This window comes from Schistocerca gregaria, chromosome 2 (assembly GCF_023897955.1).
Source record: "Schistocerca gregaria isolate iqSchGreg1 chromosome 2, iqSchGreg1.2, whole genome shotgun sequence".
NCBI lineage: Eukaryota > Metazoa > Arthropoda > Insecta > Orthoptera > Acrididae > Schistocerca > Schistocerca gregaria.
The window spans coordinates 92,368,193-92,388,191 of record NC_064921.1 but is presented as its reverse complement, the minus strand read 5'-3'; the positions used below and the strand labels follow the sequence as shown (position 1 = coordinate 92,388,191).

The window sequence follows — 19,999 nt, the reverse complement described above, 5'->3', positions numbered from 1 at the left end:
TTTGTGACAGTCTTTTTGTTGTGCATTTCTGCGACTTAGCATCTCCGCTGTTTGGTGAGTAGCAACTACCCTTTTCATAATATTGTTACATTCCATACTGGTTTTTCCATTGTTTTATTTTAACTTTGCATTTTTAAGTCAGTTGTAGGTGGCACTACAGACGTTTTAGACCAATGAGGTTTACAATTTTAACATAAAGCCACAGTATGTTAGCTTGGTTTAGCATAACAGTGACACTGAGAGTTCCTTTACGACTAGTTACTCTGTAACGATGAGAGATGGTACATTATACAACTTTTTTATTTTAATTATACAGAAAATTTTTATGGTTATTGCAAATATAGGATAAGAATCAAATTGTCTTCTGTTATTATATTGTTTAACTGATCTAAAAATCGGCGTCACTGCCCGAAGTCGCTCAGTTTGAAGTAATAAAAACAGCGTCCGATAGACGGAAAATAAGTCTGTTTTGTATTTTTAAAAAAAGGGTCGCGGGTAGCTCCCTGTGACAAGCTTGCCCAGTTTTCGTGTTTACTGTAATTGTTTGCGTTTGAAACTGTTAGTCCGTTATTTAATTATTGCAGTTATGACGCTGCGCTTCGGCTCACGTTTTCGTTCACCGTTACTGTGTCCCCAGTCAGACGCTATCCTAATCTCTCACCACAGTGGGTTAAATAGACTGCTGACAAGTGCGGCGTTTCGGTTGACAGGTTACGTCTCAGCTGACAAGCCGTACTACGTGCTGGCTGGCTACACAGGATTCCCGGTGGCGACGCACTCACCAGAGCAGATGCTCACCTACTTCACCGAGGACGTCGGGCTGAACGAGTTCTTCGCAGACTTCAACTACCGCTACCCGTACTTCCTCAGTGCTGCCAACTACAGCATGTCCAACGGCAACTTGCGTGGCACCCTCTTCTATCGCGCGCTGAGGCAGCTGTTCGCCCGTTACAACCTGGAGAGGTTGTCCCACGGGCTGCCTGATGTCGCAACACTCGATTACTCTGAAGATATTGAGGTAGGAGTTTCTGTGGCGCAAGTTTCGGCTTAGAACCCACCTAACATTCACAGGATAATCACTGCTACGGTCTTTCTGCTCCCGTCTCTTTCATCATTTCCCTCCCACTCACGGCTTCCCCTAAGCGTGGGATTTAAGAGCACTACACACGAGAAAACGGATTGCTCACGGTATCGCAGCAATCGGTCGCTCGCTTCATCCCTCCCCACCCCCCCACCCCCCCTCCCCGTTTCCACGCGAACGATTTACCAAGCAGCTTCAGCTAGAATTAATTTCGAACGCTACTGTGTCGAGAAAAGTACTGCTACGGAAACTGAAGTGTTATTGGAGAGAAATTCTGCCTTATGCAAGATACCTTTGTAGTTTTGTTTCCACCCAAACACGTTTCAGCACTTGTTTCTTAATTTTCTTTCTGCAATTGTTGTCAAGTGTTAACCTTCAATGAAACTTTAGATTCAAAATATTTACGTTTGTAAAAGAAGCAATTATCGCCAATATTTTACATTTTTGCATATACTATAGAGTTCAGATACAGAGTGACAATTATTGAACTATATGAAATAAAATCGTCATAACATCTGAACGGTTTGTCTTAGGACGTTGATAGGAATTCGTCAATAATCAAAATTGGCGCTTTTGGATGACAGAATCCGCATTTCGCGATCGAGAAGTCTCTTCACCCTCAGCGCGTGACTGTGTGGTGTGCAACGTCCAGTCACGAAATAATCGGTGCGATATTCTTCGATGGCACGGTGAGTGCCGAACGGTACGTGAAGGTTTTGGAAGATGGTTTCATCCACATTATCCAAAGTGACTCTGAGTTCGACATGATGTGGTTCATGCAAGACGGAGCTCGACCCCATAGAAGCAGGAGAGTGTTTGATGTCCTGGAGGAGCACTTTGGGGACCGCGTTCTGTCTCTGGGAGAGGCCACTGCCATTGTCTCGACTGGCCGCCATATTCTCCGTATCTCAAAACACGCAACTCCTTTTTTGTGAAGCTATATTAAATGCAAGGAGTACAGCAATAATCCTAAAACCATTGCTGAACTGAAAACAGCCATTCAGGAGGTCAGCATCGATGTTCAAACGCTTCAGCGGGTCGTGCAGAATTTCGCTATTCGTCTGCGCGACATCATCGTCAATGATGGCCGGCATATCGAACATGTCATAACCTGAATATGAATATCTGTAAAGACATTTACATGTTGAATAAAGTGTTTGTACGCCGTCGTTCGTAACTAATTTACCTTTTTTTTCATATAGTTCAGTAACTGACACCCGGTATGTATCGTTGAGTTGAGGCATTCCATGTTGTTTATTTACGACATGTCCATAGGTTCTGGTTTTGTGGTATATTTCGAAATAAAGTGAATGTATGCATTGTTTATGTACCTCACATCACAGTCGAGGCGAAAGTACAGAGACAAAGATCCGCTCCCGGGATTGGAATGACTCCTTAGCCTTAAAACCCACATCCTTTCGTCTTTCCCTCACCTTCCCTCTTACCTGATGAAGCACCTGTTGGTTGCGAAAGCTTGAATTTTGTGTGTATGTTTGTGTATCTATCAACCTGTCAGCGCTAACGAACTTTTACATTTTTATTCGTACACATGAATTCCGCGACTGCATCCATAACCAAACTTTTAGATGTGAATGTTGCACCTGATACCAAATTCTTCCATATATGAGCTTGCCGCTAAGAAGGTTCCTTTTTTCATTTCCAGACCAGCTACAACCCGAAGCTCAGGCTGCAGAACGGAGTCGAAATCGCTATGCGTCCCGCAAAACTGAACCTTGTGACTACCGACGTGTTGGCCCTGGAGAGGATCTGGTACAGCGAGTACAGACTGTTCGACGTCGTTGACATGGAGCACATCGTAACGGTGAGTGCATGGCCCAGTTTCCCTGTCCACCAGACTATAGCAGCTACAGTGCCCGGATTCCTTGAACGTTTGCACTCTGTATTCCAGGCGACCGAGGGCAGGATAACGTTTAAAGAGAGCGAAGCGACCGAACTGCTGGGGAACCTCGTGCAGTGCACCCCCGACTCCCTCAACGCCAGGTACTACGGGTCCTACTACAAGGATCTGTTGTCGCTAATTGGCAAAAACCTCAACCCTGCACAGAGATATGGGGTAAGTGCCAACGCCATACATGGCGTAATAGAAAGATAAACGATCAGAACTGTCATAAAAGATACATTTTACTGTTATTTTCCTGTCTGCAGGGTGCCACCAGTGTTCTCAGCAAATTTGAGACCATGCTGAGAGACCCACTATACTTCCAGATCGTCAAGAGAGTCCTAAACATCTTCCAGCAGTACCAGAACTACCTTGAACCTTACACTAGGCAAGAGGTAAGTCAGTTGCCTTACTAAAACACATTTATCACTTGTTGTACACTTCTGAACTGGTAACTAAAAACACAAATGCGCCGATATTTGTTCTCTTCGTGTGAATGCACAAACGTAGGTGCTGAACAAATAGTACTCCGATTAATATGCTATGAGAAGCGAATTGGGCTTCAAGGGAACCAGAAACTCTCAATGAATCAATGTCCGACGTCCTGGTTCTTCCCGGAGAGTGGTTTTATCTATACACAGTTTCACGCCTCTTTACTGAAAATGCCAAATTTGTCCCTATTTCAATCGAAAATAATAAACAACCAGTGACATTGCTGTCTAAGGATGTATACGGTCTTTCCAGCATGAGGAAGAGTTTCTATTGACACTCGACAGGATTCGATCATCTATCCACTAGTGTTAATGGTCTGCGTTATTGATTACGATATTACTCTGTAGAGCCAAGGAAACTGGTACACCTGCCTAATATCGTGTAGGGTCTCCGAGGGCACGCAGAAGTGCCGCAACACGACGTGGCATGAACTCGACTAGTATCTCAAGTAGTTCTGGAGGGAATTGAGACCGTGAATCCTGTAGGATTGTAAATAAATCGGTAAGATTACGAGGGGTGGAGACCTCTTCTAAACAGCACGTTGTAAGATATCCTAGATATGCTCAATAATGCCCATTTCTGGGGAGTTTGGTGGCCAGCAGATGTGTTTTAACTCAGAAGAGTGTTCCTGGAACCACTCTGTAGCAATTCTAGACGTGTGGGGTGTCGCATTCACCTGATGGGATTGCCAAAGTCCTTCGGAATGCACAATGGACATGAGTGGATGCAGGTAATCAGAGAGGACGATTACTTACGTGTCACCTGTCAGAGTGGTATCTAGACGGTTCAGGGGCCCCACATCGCTCCAACTGCACACGTCCCGCACCATTACAGAGCTTCCAATAGCTTGAACAGTTCCTTGTTGATGTGCAGGGTCCATGGATCATGATATTATCTCTATACCCATACATGTCCATCCCCTTGATACAATTTGGAACGAGACCCGTCCGACCAGTCAACATGTTTCCAGTCATCAACAGTCCAATTGCCGACCGGAGTGGCCGTGGGGTTCTAGGCGCTACAGTCTGGAACCGAGCAACCGCTACGATCCTGCCTCGGGCATGGATGTGTGTGATGTCCTTAGGTTAGTCAGGTTAGTTCTAAGTTCTAGGCGACTGATGACCTCAGAAGTTAAGTCGCGTAGTGCTCAGAGCCATTTGAACCATTTGAACAGTCCAATTTCGGTGTTGACGGTCCTAGGCGAGGCATAAAGCTTTCTGTCGTGCAGTGATCGAGGTACACGAGTGGGCCTTCGGCTCCGAAAGCCCATATCGAAGATGTTTCATTGAATGGTTCGCATTTTGACACTTGCTGATGGCCCAGCATTGAAATCTGCATCAATTTGCGGAAGGGTTGCCCGTCTGTTACGCTGAACAATTCTCTTCAGTCATCTTAGGTCCCATTCTTGCAGGATCTTTTTCCGGCCGCACCGATGTCAGAGATTTAATGTTTTACCGGGTTCCTGATATTCATGGTACACTTGTGAAATGGTCGTAAGGCAAAATCTCCACTTCATCGTTATCTCAGAGGTGCTGTGTCCCATTGCTCGCGCGACTATTATGACACAAAGTTCAAACTTACTTAAATCTTGATAACCCGCCTTTGTAACAGCAGTGACCTATCTAACGACTGCGCCAGACAGTTGTTGTCTTATATAGGCGTTGCCGACCCCTGTGTCGTATTCTGCTGTTTACATATCTCTGTATTTGAATACACATGCCTGTACCAGTTTCTTTGGCGCTTCATTGTATTTGAACCAGCGGGAAGATAATGCTATGGGCGGGAAGTACAAGTATTGTTATCAAGCTGAGCAAAGGGGCATCAATGAATAAAACTGCAAAAAGATTTTTCATCGGGTAAAAACTTTCTGAAGCCAAGATAGCACAAATATTTCTTTATTTAAAACAACCGGTTTTGACTGACTTTGCTGTCAACTTTTGTCACAAAATGTATTCATTTTTAATTGCAACCACACGTCAAAATGAACATATTTTTATAATGAAATATTTTGAAGACTTGAGGATGACAGCGAAGTCTGTCTAAACGGTTTGTTGTAAATTAAGAAATATTTATGCTGTCTTGGCCTTAGAAATTTTTTACCAAATAAACCAAATCGCTCCCTCTGATTTTTCTACGTGAGACAATTCAATCAAATTTTTTTATTAATGTTGTCATCTAAATCGCCTAAGATTAATATAATACGCCAAATACAAAAAATTAATACAGCAGAAAGTTCTAAATTCTTGGGCGTGCATATTGATCGAACCTAGAACTGTAAAAATCGTTTAACACATCTGCTAAATTTTCTAGGTCAGCTATTTTTGCTAAATTAATGACGTAGACACTATTATGTTAACGTTATGTTATGCTCTAGACATAATATTTGATAACTCCTTATTTAGGTAGAAAGTATTTCTTGCACAAAGTCAAGGGATTAGTATTCGTTTAAGTAGCTGAGAATATCGAACACGGTGTCGTACAATTGTTGACTAAAGAGCTTTTAATTTTAACAATTATTTGACTTTTAAAGTATCAATAAGGATATTCAAAAACACAATACAAGAAGATACTATCTGCGTTCCCTTTTAGTGAAACTGAATTTGGCACAGAAAAAAAAAGATAATTACCGAACACATAAATTGTATAAAGCCTTTTGACAATATCTCACGAAAACCAACTATCACACAGCAGAAATGTTGCTTTCAAATGAAGCATAAAATTACTTCTCGATGTCTACAGGCGTTCTCGACCTATTGAATGATTACGATGTAGCCATATTTTGCGTATGACCGATTAATACGAAGATAAAATGACTAGTTCCATGTCATATTGATTAATAAATGATCCTTGTAAAATAACATTATCCATCTACCTAGCATGAGGCTATATAAATACATAGTTTCAAGAAATGTTCAGTTGATGCAGGACACATTCCAATACTTACTATTATTGGAACACGAAACTAACTAAATTAACATAGAATTTCATTTGTCATCAAATACATGCAGCTGCAGAAGTATGTGAAGCACCATTGGAGGTGACAATGTTCAGCAGAACAACAGCTGCTGTTATCACTGTCTCGTCTTTGTCCGTGGATAACACGTCTGTTGTACTCCAGACTCATTGTCACTGCATTCATAAAGCAGAACTATTGTAAAACCATGAAACCAACAACTTTTAGGTCATCTGTACAGAGATGAACATTGGCTCGTCCACTGGATTCTCATGAAACTTTCATTTTGCAGTTAAGAGCGCAACAAAAGAACAGTACTTCATGTCACACTCCCCTTAAAGCACATAGGCTATATACAAGAAAGGGGTTGCACATATATTACAAAAGTAACAAGTCTTCTTTCTCTGTTCTACGAATATGCGAAATTAAATCGAGAACCACCTGTCTTGCATTACAGCTGGAGTTCCCCGGAGTGAAAATCGAGTCTGTGGACGTAGAGAAGCTAGTGACATTCTTCGAGTCCTACGACATTGAGGTGGACAACACGCTCAAAGTGTCCAGCGCCGAAGAGGCCGAGAAAGTGAAGATCTTCGCCCAGCAGCCACGACTCAACCACAAGCCGTTCACTTACTGCATCAAGGTGTCCAGTGAGAAGCCGACCAAGGCCATCTTCCGTGTCTTCTACGGACCACAAGTCAATCCACTCGGCAACGAGATACCTCTCGACTATGCCAGACAATACTTTTTAGAATTCGACCGCTTCGTCTACCAAGGTACGTAAACAGTGTCTGATAGCTCAATCACATGAACGCCAGCCTGCTCTACAATCACTGTTTCTGTTGAAGTACCACGTCTTTTCTGACGAATGATTGTGGGTGCTACTTTACACGGCTAGGTGAGTAGAAGAAGGGAAAAAACTATTTTAATCCAGTTATATATTCATGAAGGATCGTTTTTCCATATCTACCACGTTTTGTTGACGTGACCAGCTCTCATCGTAAAAGACGTTATGCTGTATAGCATACAACAATAAGTGATAGCTCGGAGCAGGGACTCGAGAGTATTTGATATTTGGGGGAGGGAAGTCAACATGGTTGTCATATCACTCGTGTAAGTCTGGTCAGTTGTTTATATACTTCAGCCCTAAGCGACCAAGAAGATTTTCCGCTTCATCTTGATAGAAAGCTATTCCTTAATTTTTTTTTGACAACTTCGAGTTGCACGCTTGAAACAGTTCTAACAGGCTCTGACTCACCGTTCGTCTCACATTTCCATGGCATTCATAGCTGTATCACTTGGTTTCTTCTCTAAATGACTTAATGTTCCGTTCGCTTCTATTTTCTTTACTTCGTACTAGTACATTTATGTCCAGACTTCGAGTTTTCATTTGAATTTCTATTTTATTATTTACAACCTAGTTTCAGCTCCTTGTTCTTGCGTGACCATTTATCTTATTCTTCGTACCCTGAAATATATTATTCTCATTCTTCGTACCCTAAAATACATTATTCTCTTATTATTTCTTGTATTCGGTCAATTCCATAATTAACTGATGATGCCTTATTGAACAGCGGAAATGCTGATTTTTAATTTCATTTCATTTCATTGTGCCGCTTATGTCCCTATACTCTGATAAGTTCCTGGCAATCGAGCAACGAAATGTTTTCTTGGCTATGGTATCACCGTCATTGTGGTGAACAGCAAGTAGAGTATGGTCCGACGATAAGACTTCACATAAACTTTATGTCGGGATTAAATCAGTGTTGTCAATAAACCGTCGTCAACACGTTGTTTAAGACTTTCTTCCGCAGAAACCTGCAGTAATCACATGCTCCAAAACACTGATACACAGCAACGCACGTTACAAGTTGTTCGTTGCTTGTAGATATCATAGACGTCATTTTAATCCTCCTCTTGTTCGACTGTGCAAAAAGATAGTAGTAAATAGCCCCTCCACGAGAAAGAGTACCACATAGTACCCGCCCTCCCTTACGCTACTAGCCTCTGTAGCCGAGATCAACAACGCACATTCAAAGAAGAAGAATTGGCTAATAGGAGTCGGGAAATCGAAACTATTCAAATGTTGTCGACCGCTGTTGACTTCTTTTAATGATATTAAATACGTCGCCAGGGGGCAACTAACTGAAGTTAGTCACTACTGACCATTATCAGTTGATCTCCGTCAACCACTTTCATAATTCGCATCGGTGAGAGTCTTCTAAGGGTGCATACACGGCAGTGCCTTGCCCCACGATCCGCTAGCAGCCATTTCTTTCTCGTGCTGGAAGAAACTGCCAATGTCGTCGATAAACAATTCAGCATCTGCACCGTCTTATGTAATGACGACATGTGACACTGTTTATGGTGGTCCTTTTGTTGTATACAGCTGTTACTCTTGGTCGAAGACTCCTTTTTCTTCTTTAGAATTTTTATTCGTTTGTTAGGGAAACGACGCTCGACGTCCTTCATTTCACACATACCTAAAAGACACGTCCCGTTACAGCTGATTTACGTACGAGGGCTACTGGGAAAGTAAGGCAAGATCGGTCGCGCAATGGAAACCACTGTGAAAATCAAATGTGTGTGTGTTAAATCTGATGGGACTTAACTGCTAAGGTCACCAGTGCCTAAGCTTAAACACTATTTAACCTAAATTATCCTAAGTACAAACACACACACCCATGCCCGAGGGAGGACTCGAACCTCAAGCAGTTCGTCAAATGGTGTTTTGACGTTACCTGTTTCTAACAGCGCAGTTTCCATGGGGTAACATGCAACTGCAACGATCTTGCTTCTTTTTTTTTTCAAAAAATTTTTACTGAATTCCTGAAGGGGTACAAACCTCTAGGATTCAACTTTCTTTTAAGATTCATAGCTGCATTTCGTTCATTACGTTTATTATTCTAATAGGGAAAGAAAGTATTAGACCTATTGGTATAATTCGTTTATCATAATTCCTACTACTGACCTGTATGTTTTCCGGAATTTGAGAACATTAATAGATCTTTATTTGAATGCATATGGATGACGTCGTATGTCTTAGCCCAATGCGTTAGGGTTAGTGGCTTTAACATTACGTTGAAAGTCTAACTGAATTAAGTTTTTTCAATCCTGTCACAGAAGCATGCTGTGGTCAAACAAATTGTTCTTTATGTTCATCCACTTCCTATTCACAACCAAACACCACGTGTCATTCAGCTTGTCACTTTTTTCTATCTGGCTAAAATTATTTGCGTGTGTAATGACCTCAGTCCTATGTCTGTATAACCTATTGTGGTATCCGCTTCTGGGTGCGAGGGCTTGAGCCTTATCGGATAGACTGATGTGGTTTCCTGCGAAAAGACACGTCCCGTTTCCCGTTATAGCTGATTTACGTACGTGCGCTACTGGGAAAGTAAGGCAAGATCGGTCGCGAAATGGAAACCACTGTGAAAATCAAATGTGTGTGTGTGTGTTAAATCTGATGGGACTTAACTGCTGAGGTCATCAGTGCCTAAGCTTGCACACTACTTAACCTAAATTATCCTAAGTACAAACACACACACCCATGCCCGAGGGAGGACTCGAACCTCCGCAGGGACCAGCGGCATAGTCCAGACTGTAGCGCCTGAGTGTGAAAATCAAAAATGTTTTATTTGCAATCGTTGGCTACAAATACTTCTCTACACAGTCGCCGCTCCAACTTAGACGTTTGCCGTAGCATTGTACCAACATCCTAATATCCTCTGTTGTCTACGACTTCGTACACAGTGGCAAGGGAAGATGGGCTACAGAATGGTGCGGCAACTGTTGTCGTAGGAAAGTTGGACAGGAGCAGAAATGATTAGCGAACAATACATCACAGTAAACAGAAGATTTACTTTGCTTGTATTTCTCCAAAGGGGTTCGTGTAAAGAGGGATGAAACTCAGGGGGGGGGGGGGGGGGGGGGGGGGCAGTTACGGTCTGTTTTGTGGGTGATCAAACACTTCCCGTCGAAAACGCTGCAGGAGCATCTTCATTGCCCCTGTAGAGAGCAGTCTAGAGCTGTCATAAAGAGGGAAACGGATGACGGTTATGTTACGTGGGCTGCTTGATATTAGGCGAAATCTCTCACCAGACCCTCACACTGGACGGGAGGCACTATTTTCTACGCATTTTTACGTGCTCACTGTGGATTCAAAACTGAATTTTTTGTGAATTTTCAAAAGTTACACCGAAAAAATAAGAGTTTCCTAAATATGAAAAACTGTTCCAAGTTACAATACGTGTTGTACCTACGAAGAAATATTCTGCTAAAATTTAAGAATCCTGCAATCGAGAAAATCTTGTCAGTACTGTATTTAATAGTAAAAGTAATCAGTAAGCGAAATCAAATTAATAAGTAGTATTGTCAGAAACCAGTTACAGGTTAAAAACATTTTGAAATAGAAGGTTTTGGAAACTAACGCAAATTTCAATTTTTCGATTTTCAAGAGAGAGGAAACTGTGAAGACATTAAAAACTCAGTTCATTTACATTTGTCGCGTGTTCCATAGTAGAAGACCTTCTTCCGTTTCTAGATACAAGATGGTGCACGACTGACAAGGTATGGTTTAACTGTCGGCACGTTATGTAACTAGTTTTAAAAATATATAGAATTTTAATCATATAAAACTCTGTAATTGAAGAGTTAACAATATCCTCCAAATTGCGTAATATGTTTCCAATACTTAAAAATTCACAATATCTACAAACGCTACGCAAGACGCAGCTTTACGCCTGACAACAACAAAAACATTAGATAATGCTGGGAACTGCCCATAGAGGTCTCTAGTGCGTATTCCTTCATGTGAGAGTACAAGTAGTCACTAGTGACTGGTTAAAATTACTTGCCGCTTGGCACTTGACGCATTGGAGCTGGTTTCCTCCAATCATAGCACTCAACATCATGACTGAGCTGTTCGCCATTGCCAAACCGCCACAACTACTGATCAGGTCATTTCCAATTTCTTGGCCGGCTTTCTGTTTTGATGTGTTCTGAATTTTAGATCCCAACTCCAAGGCCCTGCCCCTTTCTATTTCGCATTTCGTCGGGCATGATAGTACACACACACACACACACACACACACACACACACATACACACACGATGATGCTAGAGAAATATGCATATTTCATACATAGCACTTATTATTATTATTCTCGTGTCAGGAACAGACAGGTACATCTACATATATTTTGCACAGTTATGATTTTACTTTTGACCAAAACTTGGCCACTTAGTGCATTTTCTGTTGCTTTTTGAAGGTCATCTTCTGTAAAGGACTATGGGCACAATCGACACCGAAGCATGCGCTGGACTGTCTGTTCTTCTCCACAGTCACACCGAATTTCATTTGGATCACTGTATCCCGACCTTGCCAAGTTAACTTGTGATCTTCCAACTACGGATCTCAGTCTGTTCAGGGACTTCCAAGTTGTCCATTCCCGCCCGTCATGGCCTGGAGGTAAAGCTTCAACAGCTCTTTTGCAACCAGGGGAAGGTAGCCTTCCATAGCGGTATAGTTGTAACCAAGCTTTTTCATCAGTCGTTCTAAGTTCCTTTGATGTCCTAAGGAAACTCTTCCTTGAATTTAGTCATTGCGAATGCGGTTCAAGCCCACACAGAGGATGGGTAATTTCCTGTTCCACGGATTTTTTTCCCTTGTTCGTAGCTATCTGTCTTCGAAAAGGTGGGGGTGTTGTTCCTGCGAGGTGCTGAAGCCATTAAATTGGAGTGAATCTCAAGCAACCTGTTATAAGTCTGCAGGTTTAGTTGAGAACTACATCCACCTGTTTAGCATGAGTTGAGTTATGCCAGACAGGGCAGGCATACTCTGCCGCAGACTAGCATAGAGCCATGGCAGATGTTCGGATTGTTTGAGGCTGACTACCCTCTGTGATCCGGCCAGTTTGCGTTGGAGATTGGTCCTGGTAGTTCTACTTGCTTTGAAAGTGAGAGATCTGTCAAGTGTCACTCCTAGTGTCCCAGTTCGACCCCCTAACAAACTGTTTTCAACTTTCGAATGGCTTCCTTGTGTTTCAAATGAAAAGCACACACTTAAGTCTATGAAGGGTTTTGTTTAAACTGGTTTGGGTTGCAATGTCTGGATAGATCTTCAAGGGCATTCGTGAGGTTGTTCTGCAATGATTCAAAATCTGTGTTCTGGGTAGATAAAGTGAGATCAGCATATAAGAAGCTGCTGGTGTTTGGAACTATACGTTGGTCGTTCGTGTATGCATTAAACAGAATTGGAGCCAAAACGCTTCCTTGCGGGAGGCCATTCTTCTGTAGTCTCCACCGAATACGCCGTCCTAGGAAGTCGACGAGGAACCAGCGATTCTGCAGATGGGAGGTGATAAGTCTGGATAGACCTAAATCTTTGGTCAGGTTGTAGACCTTAAGTAGTAGTAGCTGGTGATTGACCGTATCATACGCCGCTGATAAGTCGACAAATGCCACTCCTTTCACCTTCAGAGAGTAAAGCCATTTTATATCAATTGTGTGAGATTTAGCAGTTGTCCAGTAAAGCTTTTACCTGGACGAAATCCAGATTGCTGAGGTATAACTGAGGGGTCAAATGCAGGTGATAGGCTATTTAGATGACAAAGGAGTGCAACTGATCTAAAATTCTTTGGGTCATTTCCTTCTTTGCCGGGTTTCAACAAAGCAATCACTCGACTGTTCCGCCATATCTTTGGACTTTGGTTTGTGCTTATACAGTTATCAAATTGTTGGAGAACCCATTTCTTTGTATTTAAACCGGTCTTAATTTGGTCGGTTCGTATATCATCCAAGCCAGCAGGTTTCCCATTTTTACTTTGTTCCATAGCCTTCCGTAGTTCTTCCATGCTGAATAATGTAAGGTCATTACTCCCCTCTTCTCTTTGCAATTTCAGTTTTTGTGATTTGGTTGTTGGCTTTCCATTCATCAGTAACTCATGTGCCACACACAGCACTAACCAAATACAACTGGAACCTTTCGCGCAGCACGCGATTCGGTGTCACATACAAACATACAACTATTATCATGACGGAGGAAGGCAACGATTCATCGTTGCAACTGGTTCTGGAAATTAATAAAAGTAAGAATGCTATCTATGCCAGATGGTGGAATAGTGAAGTAAAGATACTTTCTGGCTTTCTGGCTTTGTAAAAGGTCGCGGGTTCAAATCTTGAAAGTGCTTTAAACTTTTTTGTTTCTAAATCTTATCAGAATCATATTTATTATTACTTTTATTCAATATACTGGTTTAAGTGTAGTTTCTTCTTATACTTTGCCTCGTCATTATCATCATCGTGTTGACTTTTTATTTACTCATAATTTTTTATTATCTTCCCTTTCTCGCTTATTATCTGTATGTGTCGTCTATAACCCATCACCAGGACTGATCATCGGCTGGTAACATGGCAGCTCTTATAGCCAGTATGAGGATAGTTTCAGGTAACCAGTAAAAGCGAAAAATTACATTGTGCTTAAATTTTTCCGTCTTGTGTTTGCTCCTAGAAGTTAGCGCTAACCGCTGTGAATAAAGCGAGCGTGACTGATACACTGACGAAAAAAAATCGCTACGCCAAGAAGGAGTTGGGCGACATAATCGAAAGTTGGAAGGCGTGTTTTCCCATCTGAAAGACGTGTCTGTTCATACTAAGCGCAGGTAGTGCCACTGATAGGACGTAAATTAGGTTTCTATACTCCGACATAATTGTCGTAAGGAGTGAGATCATGTTGTTGTTGTTGTGGTCATCAGTCCTGAGACTGGTTTGATGCAGCTCTCCATGCTACTCTATCCTGTGCAAACTTCTTCATCTCCCAGAACCACTGCAACCCACATCCTCCTGAATCTGCTTAGTGTAGTCATCTCTTGGTCTCCCTCTACGATTTTACCCTCTACGCTGCCCTCCAATACTAAATTGGTGATCCCTAGCTGCCTAAGAACATATCCTACCAACCGATCCCTTCTTCTGGTCAAGTTGTGCCACAAACTTCTCTTCTCCCCAATCCTATTCAATACTTCCTCGTTAGATATGTGATCTACCCATCTAATCTTCAGCATTCTTCTGTAGCACCACATTTCGAAAGCTTCTATTCTCTTCTTGTCCAAACTATTTATCGCCCATGTTTCACTTCCATACATGGCTACACTCCATACAAATACTTTCAGAAATGACTTCCCGACACTTAAATCTATACTCGTTGTTAACAAATTTCTCTTCTTCAGAAACGCTTTCCTTGCCATTGCCAGTCTACATTTTATATCCTCTCTACTTCGACCATCATCAGTTATTTTGCTCCCCAAATAGCAAAACTCCTTTACTACTTTAAGTGTCTCATTTTCTAATCTAATTCCGTCAGCATCACCCGACTTAATTCGACTACATTCCATTATCCTCGTTTTGCTTTTGTTGATGTTCATCTTATATCCTTCTTTCAAGGCACTATCTATTCCGTTCAACTGCTCTTCCAAGTCCTTTGGTTTGCCTTTCCTTAATCTAGCTTCTAAGATAAGTCGTAGGGTCAGCATTGCGTCACGTGTTACATTTCTACGGAATCCAAACTGATCTTCCCCGAGGTCGGCTTCTACTAGTTTTTCCATTCGTCTGTAAAGAATTTGCGTTAGTATTTTGCAGCTGTGACTTATTAACCTGATAGTTCGGTAATTTTCACATCTGTCAACACCTGCTTTCTTTGGGATTGGAATTATTATATTCTTCTTCAAGTCTGAGGGTATTTCGCCTGTCTCATACATCTTGCTCACCAGATGGTAGAGTTTTGTCAGGACTGGCTCTCCCAAAGCCGTAAGTAGTTCCAATGGAATGTTGTCTACTCCGGGGGCCTTGTTTCGACTCAGGTCTTCCAGTGCTCTGTCGAAATCTACATGCAGTATCGTATCTCCCATTTCATCTTCATCTACATCTTCTTCCATTTCCATAATATTGTACTCAAGTACATCGCCCTTGTATTGACCCTCTATATACTCCTTCCACCTTTCTGCTTTCCCTTCTTTGCTTAGAACTGGGTTTCCATCTGAGCTCTTGATGTTCATACAAGTGGTTCTCTTATCTCCAAAGGTCTCTTTAATTTTCCTGTAGGCAGGCAGTGAGATAAGCCTCTACATCCTTACATTGGTCCTCTAGCCATCCCTGGTTAGCCATTTTGCACTTCCTGTCGATCTCATTTCTGAGACGCCTGTATTCCTTTTTGCCTGCTTCATTTACTGCATTTTTAGATTTTCTCCTTTCATCAATTAAATTCAATATTTCTTCTGTTACCCAAGGATTTCTACTAGCCCTCGTCTTTTTACCTACTTGATCTTTCCACTTCTGAAAACCTGAATGTCTTGTTTTCACGTGCTATGTAAACCTTGATTTGGGCCCATATTAGCTCTATAGCATTAAAGTTACAATGATAGGGAGGTAATCTAATTACAGAATGTCCATGTTTGTTGGCAACTTCATCTACAATTTATGTCGGGTGTCATTCCGTCATCGAATTGTATATTATTTCGCCGTAACCACTGCATAATTTCGTCTTTTCTAGAAGATAGCGTTGGGGCTTTGTCCTTTACAACAGTGTGGTATGGCGCATTGTCAATAATGATGTACGACGGTTTCTCCAAATTCGGTAACAGTGAATTTTCAAACCATCGTAAAAATGTGGCTTGGTTCATTTCCTCGTGAAAATCTGAATTTTTCTTTGACCTGAAAACATGTAAACAGCCAGGAACAAACCCACGGGCGGTACTTGGCCGAGCGGTTCTACGCGCTTCAGTCTGGAACCTGCTACGGTCGCAGGTTCGAATCCTACCTCGGGCATAGATGTGTGTGATGTCCTTAGGTTAGTTAGGTTTAAGTAGTTCGAAGTTCTAGGGGACTAATGACCTCAGATGTTAAGTCCCATAGTGCTCAGAGCCAATTTGGTACCTGCATGAACAACAATAATTCTGCTTCCTTTGCAAACAGGTATTGCCATTCCTTCTTGTGATCCGTCAGACCAACCTGTCTTCAGTGTATGAGCAGAATTCACCCATGTTTCATCTAGCCACACTAAATCATCGAATTCAGTGTCCTTTACCTGTCCCAAAAATCGGCATCGCCAAGCAGCAATATCTTGCCGTTCCAAGAGAACTGAACGACCCTTTAATGTTTCGTAATTAAATTCCAGGCTTAATAAAACCAGCCGAAGAGATGACTTACTGACAACTAAAAGACCAGCTTCTTTAAGCGTTACATGCAGTTTTTGTAACGTTGGATGCTCTCCACGGTGATAATATGAACACAAATGTCTGCGAATCGCATCCGGTTCGAAAGAATCAACATTCGTCGCACGTTTCTCGACGCGACCTTTTTTCCCCGGAGTTTCCAGACTTGGCGGTTCGGAGTTAAGATTTGATGGCCGGCAATGTGTATTCAGTTTTTCATTTTGCTCTTTGCCATGTTTATAACGGTTGTTCTGCTTATTCTTAATGCTGCCGCAGTCCTCTCGACTACCTTATTAACGGAAAGAAGAGGCCCTCCCGTCTCCCTTTCCATCTCAAAATATTGTCTTACGTTGCAGACGTATTCGCGCGATTGTCCTCTCGATGCTATTCCTTGGCCAACTTTCTTCGAAGATGATTTCGGACTACGAACTCTAGGACGACCACGCTTTTTATTTTCGGACCTTTTGTACACAGAAGTCACTACAGTAATTTATCACACGCTCGTAGTGGAAAAAAGGAGAATCAGACACTGAGATAATGCAGTTCACACAACACGACGCGCGCAAGACCAGGTGTTAGCAGGCACTGAACCATGACGCATGAGCAGTGGCAACTATGCAGGGGAGGGGTGCTGAACGTCGGCGTGCGATTGGCCCGCACTGTCTCACGGTCACGCCCTCGGCCAGCTGTCAAGTACAAAGTTGAAACTTCCTGGCAGATTAAAACTGTGTGCCCGACCGAGACTCGAACTCGGGACCTTTGCCTTTCGCGGGCAAGTGCTCTACCATCTGAGCTACCGAAGCACGACTCACGCCCGGTACTCACAGCTTTACTTCTGCCAGTATCCGTCTCCTACCTTCCAAACTTTACAGAAGCTCTCCTGCGAACCTTGCAGAATTAGCACTCCTGAAAGAAAGGATATTGCGGAGACATGGCTTAGCCACAGCCTGGGGGATGTTTCCAGAATGAGATTTTCACTCTGCAGCGGAGTGTGCGCTGATATGAAACTCCGCAATATCCTTTCTTTCAGGAGTGCTAGTTCTGCAAGGTTCGCAGGAGAGCTTCTGTAAAGTTTGGAAGGTAGGAGACGGATACTGGCAGAAGTAAAGCTGTGAGTACCGGGCGTGAGTCGTGCTTCGGTAGCTCAGATGGTAGAGCACTTGCCTGCGAAAGGCAAAGGTCCCGAGTTCGAGTCTCGGTCGGGCACACAGTTTTAATCTGCCAGGAAGTTTCATACCAGCCCAAACTCCGCTGCAGATTGAAAATCTCATTCTAAGTACAAAGTTGTTTTAATCGGACTATATCACCCGAACGTGCCGACCAATCGGAAGCAAGTTGAGTACAATTGGCGGATCAAGCTGCATCAAAGCGACCTTCTACCAAAATGAAATACTGTCGGCCACAGCCAGGAATATCAATCACATTCTGTACGCGATACTACCGCCATCTGAATACTGTATGTGATTTTTGTCACCTCAGTGTAACATTTGCAGGCCGCGCAGTTGACATTGGTTTGTGGAGCACAGTCGCAGGTAAACAGCAGAGCGGTGATAAAGACGTGCTGTTTGATGTCCCGTACAGTGCAAGCAGGCGAGAACGTGATCGAGCGCAACAGCAGCGACGCGGTGAGCACGCGGCCCGACTCCGTGCCGACGTCGCAGCTGGTGGAGGCGGTGGAGGCGGCGCTGCAGGGGAAGCGCGACTTGTGGCCCGCCGGCGTGCCGCGCCGGGGGTTCCCCGGGCGGCTGCTGCTGCCGCGCGGCCGCCGCGCCGGCCTGCCGCTCCGCCTCTACGTCATAGCCAGCCCTCTGGCGGAGGACGCGCCCGCCGCCGCCCTGGACCCGCGGGCGCCACTCGCCGGCGACTGGGGCGTCGCGCTCGCAGACGGCCGCCCGGTCGACTTCCCCTTCGACCGGCGCATCCCCTACAACCACGTCTTCAACGTGCCCAACTCCTACACCAAGAACGTCCTCGTCTTCCACGTAGACGTCGTCGAGAACATCAAAGCAGAAGACTAATCTCAAACTATTATGTAATTGTCCATCCACCAACTCCTTGCACAGTCAAATAAATCTTATGTTTTCCACGTAACAGAACTTGTTTCATTTAATCAGATGTAAGGATACTATCATATACAGGGTGTTTCACACAGCTATACCCAGGCCAGTGAAACATGCCACTTGACAGCTCGCGTGTAGTTGGCTATACTGCGATTGCGAGGTTGCAATAGCTGCCACGGCACACGCCCACAGCTCCTAAGCACGTTTTGTACATCTACATTTACATCGATACTCTGCAAATCACATTCAAGACAGAGGGTTCATCAAATGGTTCAAATGGCTCTGAGCACTATGGGACTTAACATCTGAGGTCATCAGTCCCCTAGAACTTAGAACTACTTAAACCTAACTAACCTAAGGACATCACACACATCCATGCCCGAGGCAGGATTCGAACCTGCGACCATAGCGGTTGCGCGGTTCCAGACTGAAACGCCTAGAACCACTCGGCCACTCCGGGCCGGCGACCGTTCATCGAACCACCTTCACAATTCTCTATTATCCCAATGTCGTATCATCATCAGCCAATTCAATCATTAAATGACGTGGCCTCTTCGAGTCGTGGATTCAGGTAGGCTTTTAGCAGTCTTCTCCAAGTGGGACGGTCTTGGGCAGTTCTCTGCCAGATGTTACCAGCGATCTTCTTGATGTCTTTGTCCAATCTGTCTCGTGGTCTTCCTCTAGGCCTTCGGTGCTCTCTCGGACTCCACTCCAGTGCTAGCTTCGTCCATCAGTTATCTTTTCTTCTTGCGACGTGGCCAGCCCACTGCCATTTCAAGGAAACTACTGTCTCTAAGATGTCATTAATCTTCGTCACAGACCGTACGTCATCTGCCTTTTTCCTATCCTTTCTTGTATAGCCCAGCATTGATCTCTCCACGGCTCTCTGTGCTGTCCTAAGTTTCCCTTTTGTAAATGAGTTCAGTGTCCGTAAGTCATCACAGGAATAATGCGTTGATCAAATACTGCTTTCTTCAGATTTACTAGCATTTTTTATCTGAATGCTGTTGGATTCTTCCCAAATGCTTGCCAGCCAAGCTTGATGCGCCGATAGACTTCTGGCATTACATCTCCCTTCATATTTATAATCTGGCCAAGGTAGACTTATTCACTGACCTCTTCTAATAGGCTGTCCTTGACTTTCACATCCCCAGCTGGGACACATTTGTTGGACATTACTTTTGTTTTGGAAAGGTTAATGTTCAAGCCAACCAGCTGACATTCCGGTGCAAGATCTGTAACTAAGTTTTGGAGCCCTCCGAAGTCTTTGGCCAGTAAGGCAATATCATCAGCAAATCTCAAGTTGGTAAG

At 43.3% G+C, this 19,999-nt stretch overlaps 1 protein-coding gene across 1 annotated transcript in view; it reads left to right on the top strand.

Moving 5' to 3' along the window:
* LOC126336407 (hexamerin-like) overlaps positions 1 to 18,724 on the top strand; it is a 42,097-nt gene extending 23,373 nt beyond the window's left edge. The window contains exons 5-10 of the mRNA XM_050000098.1: positions 711 to 1,018; positions 2,745 to 2,903; positions 2,991 to 3,155; positions 3,248 to 3,376; positions 6,884 to 7,199; positions 18,210 to 18,724. Of these exons, the coding sequence (XP_049856055.1) occupies positions 711 to 1,018; positions 2,745 to 2,903; positions 2,991 to 3,155; positions 3,248 to 3,376; positions 6,884 to 7,199; positions 18,210 to 18,646 (1,514 nt within the window). The 3' untranslated portion in view covers positions 18,647 to 18,724. The remainder of the gene's footprint in view (positions 1 to 710; positions 1,019 to 2,744; positions 2,904 to 2,990; positions 3,156 to 3,247; positions 3,377 to 6,883; positions 7,200 to 18,209) is intronic.
* The last annotated feature ends 1,275 nt before the right edge of the window (positions 18,725 to 19,999 follow it).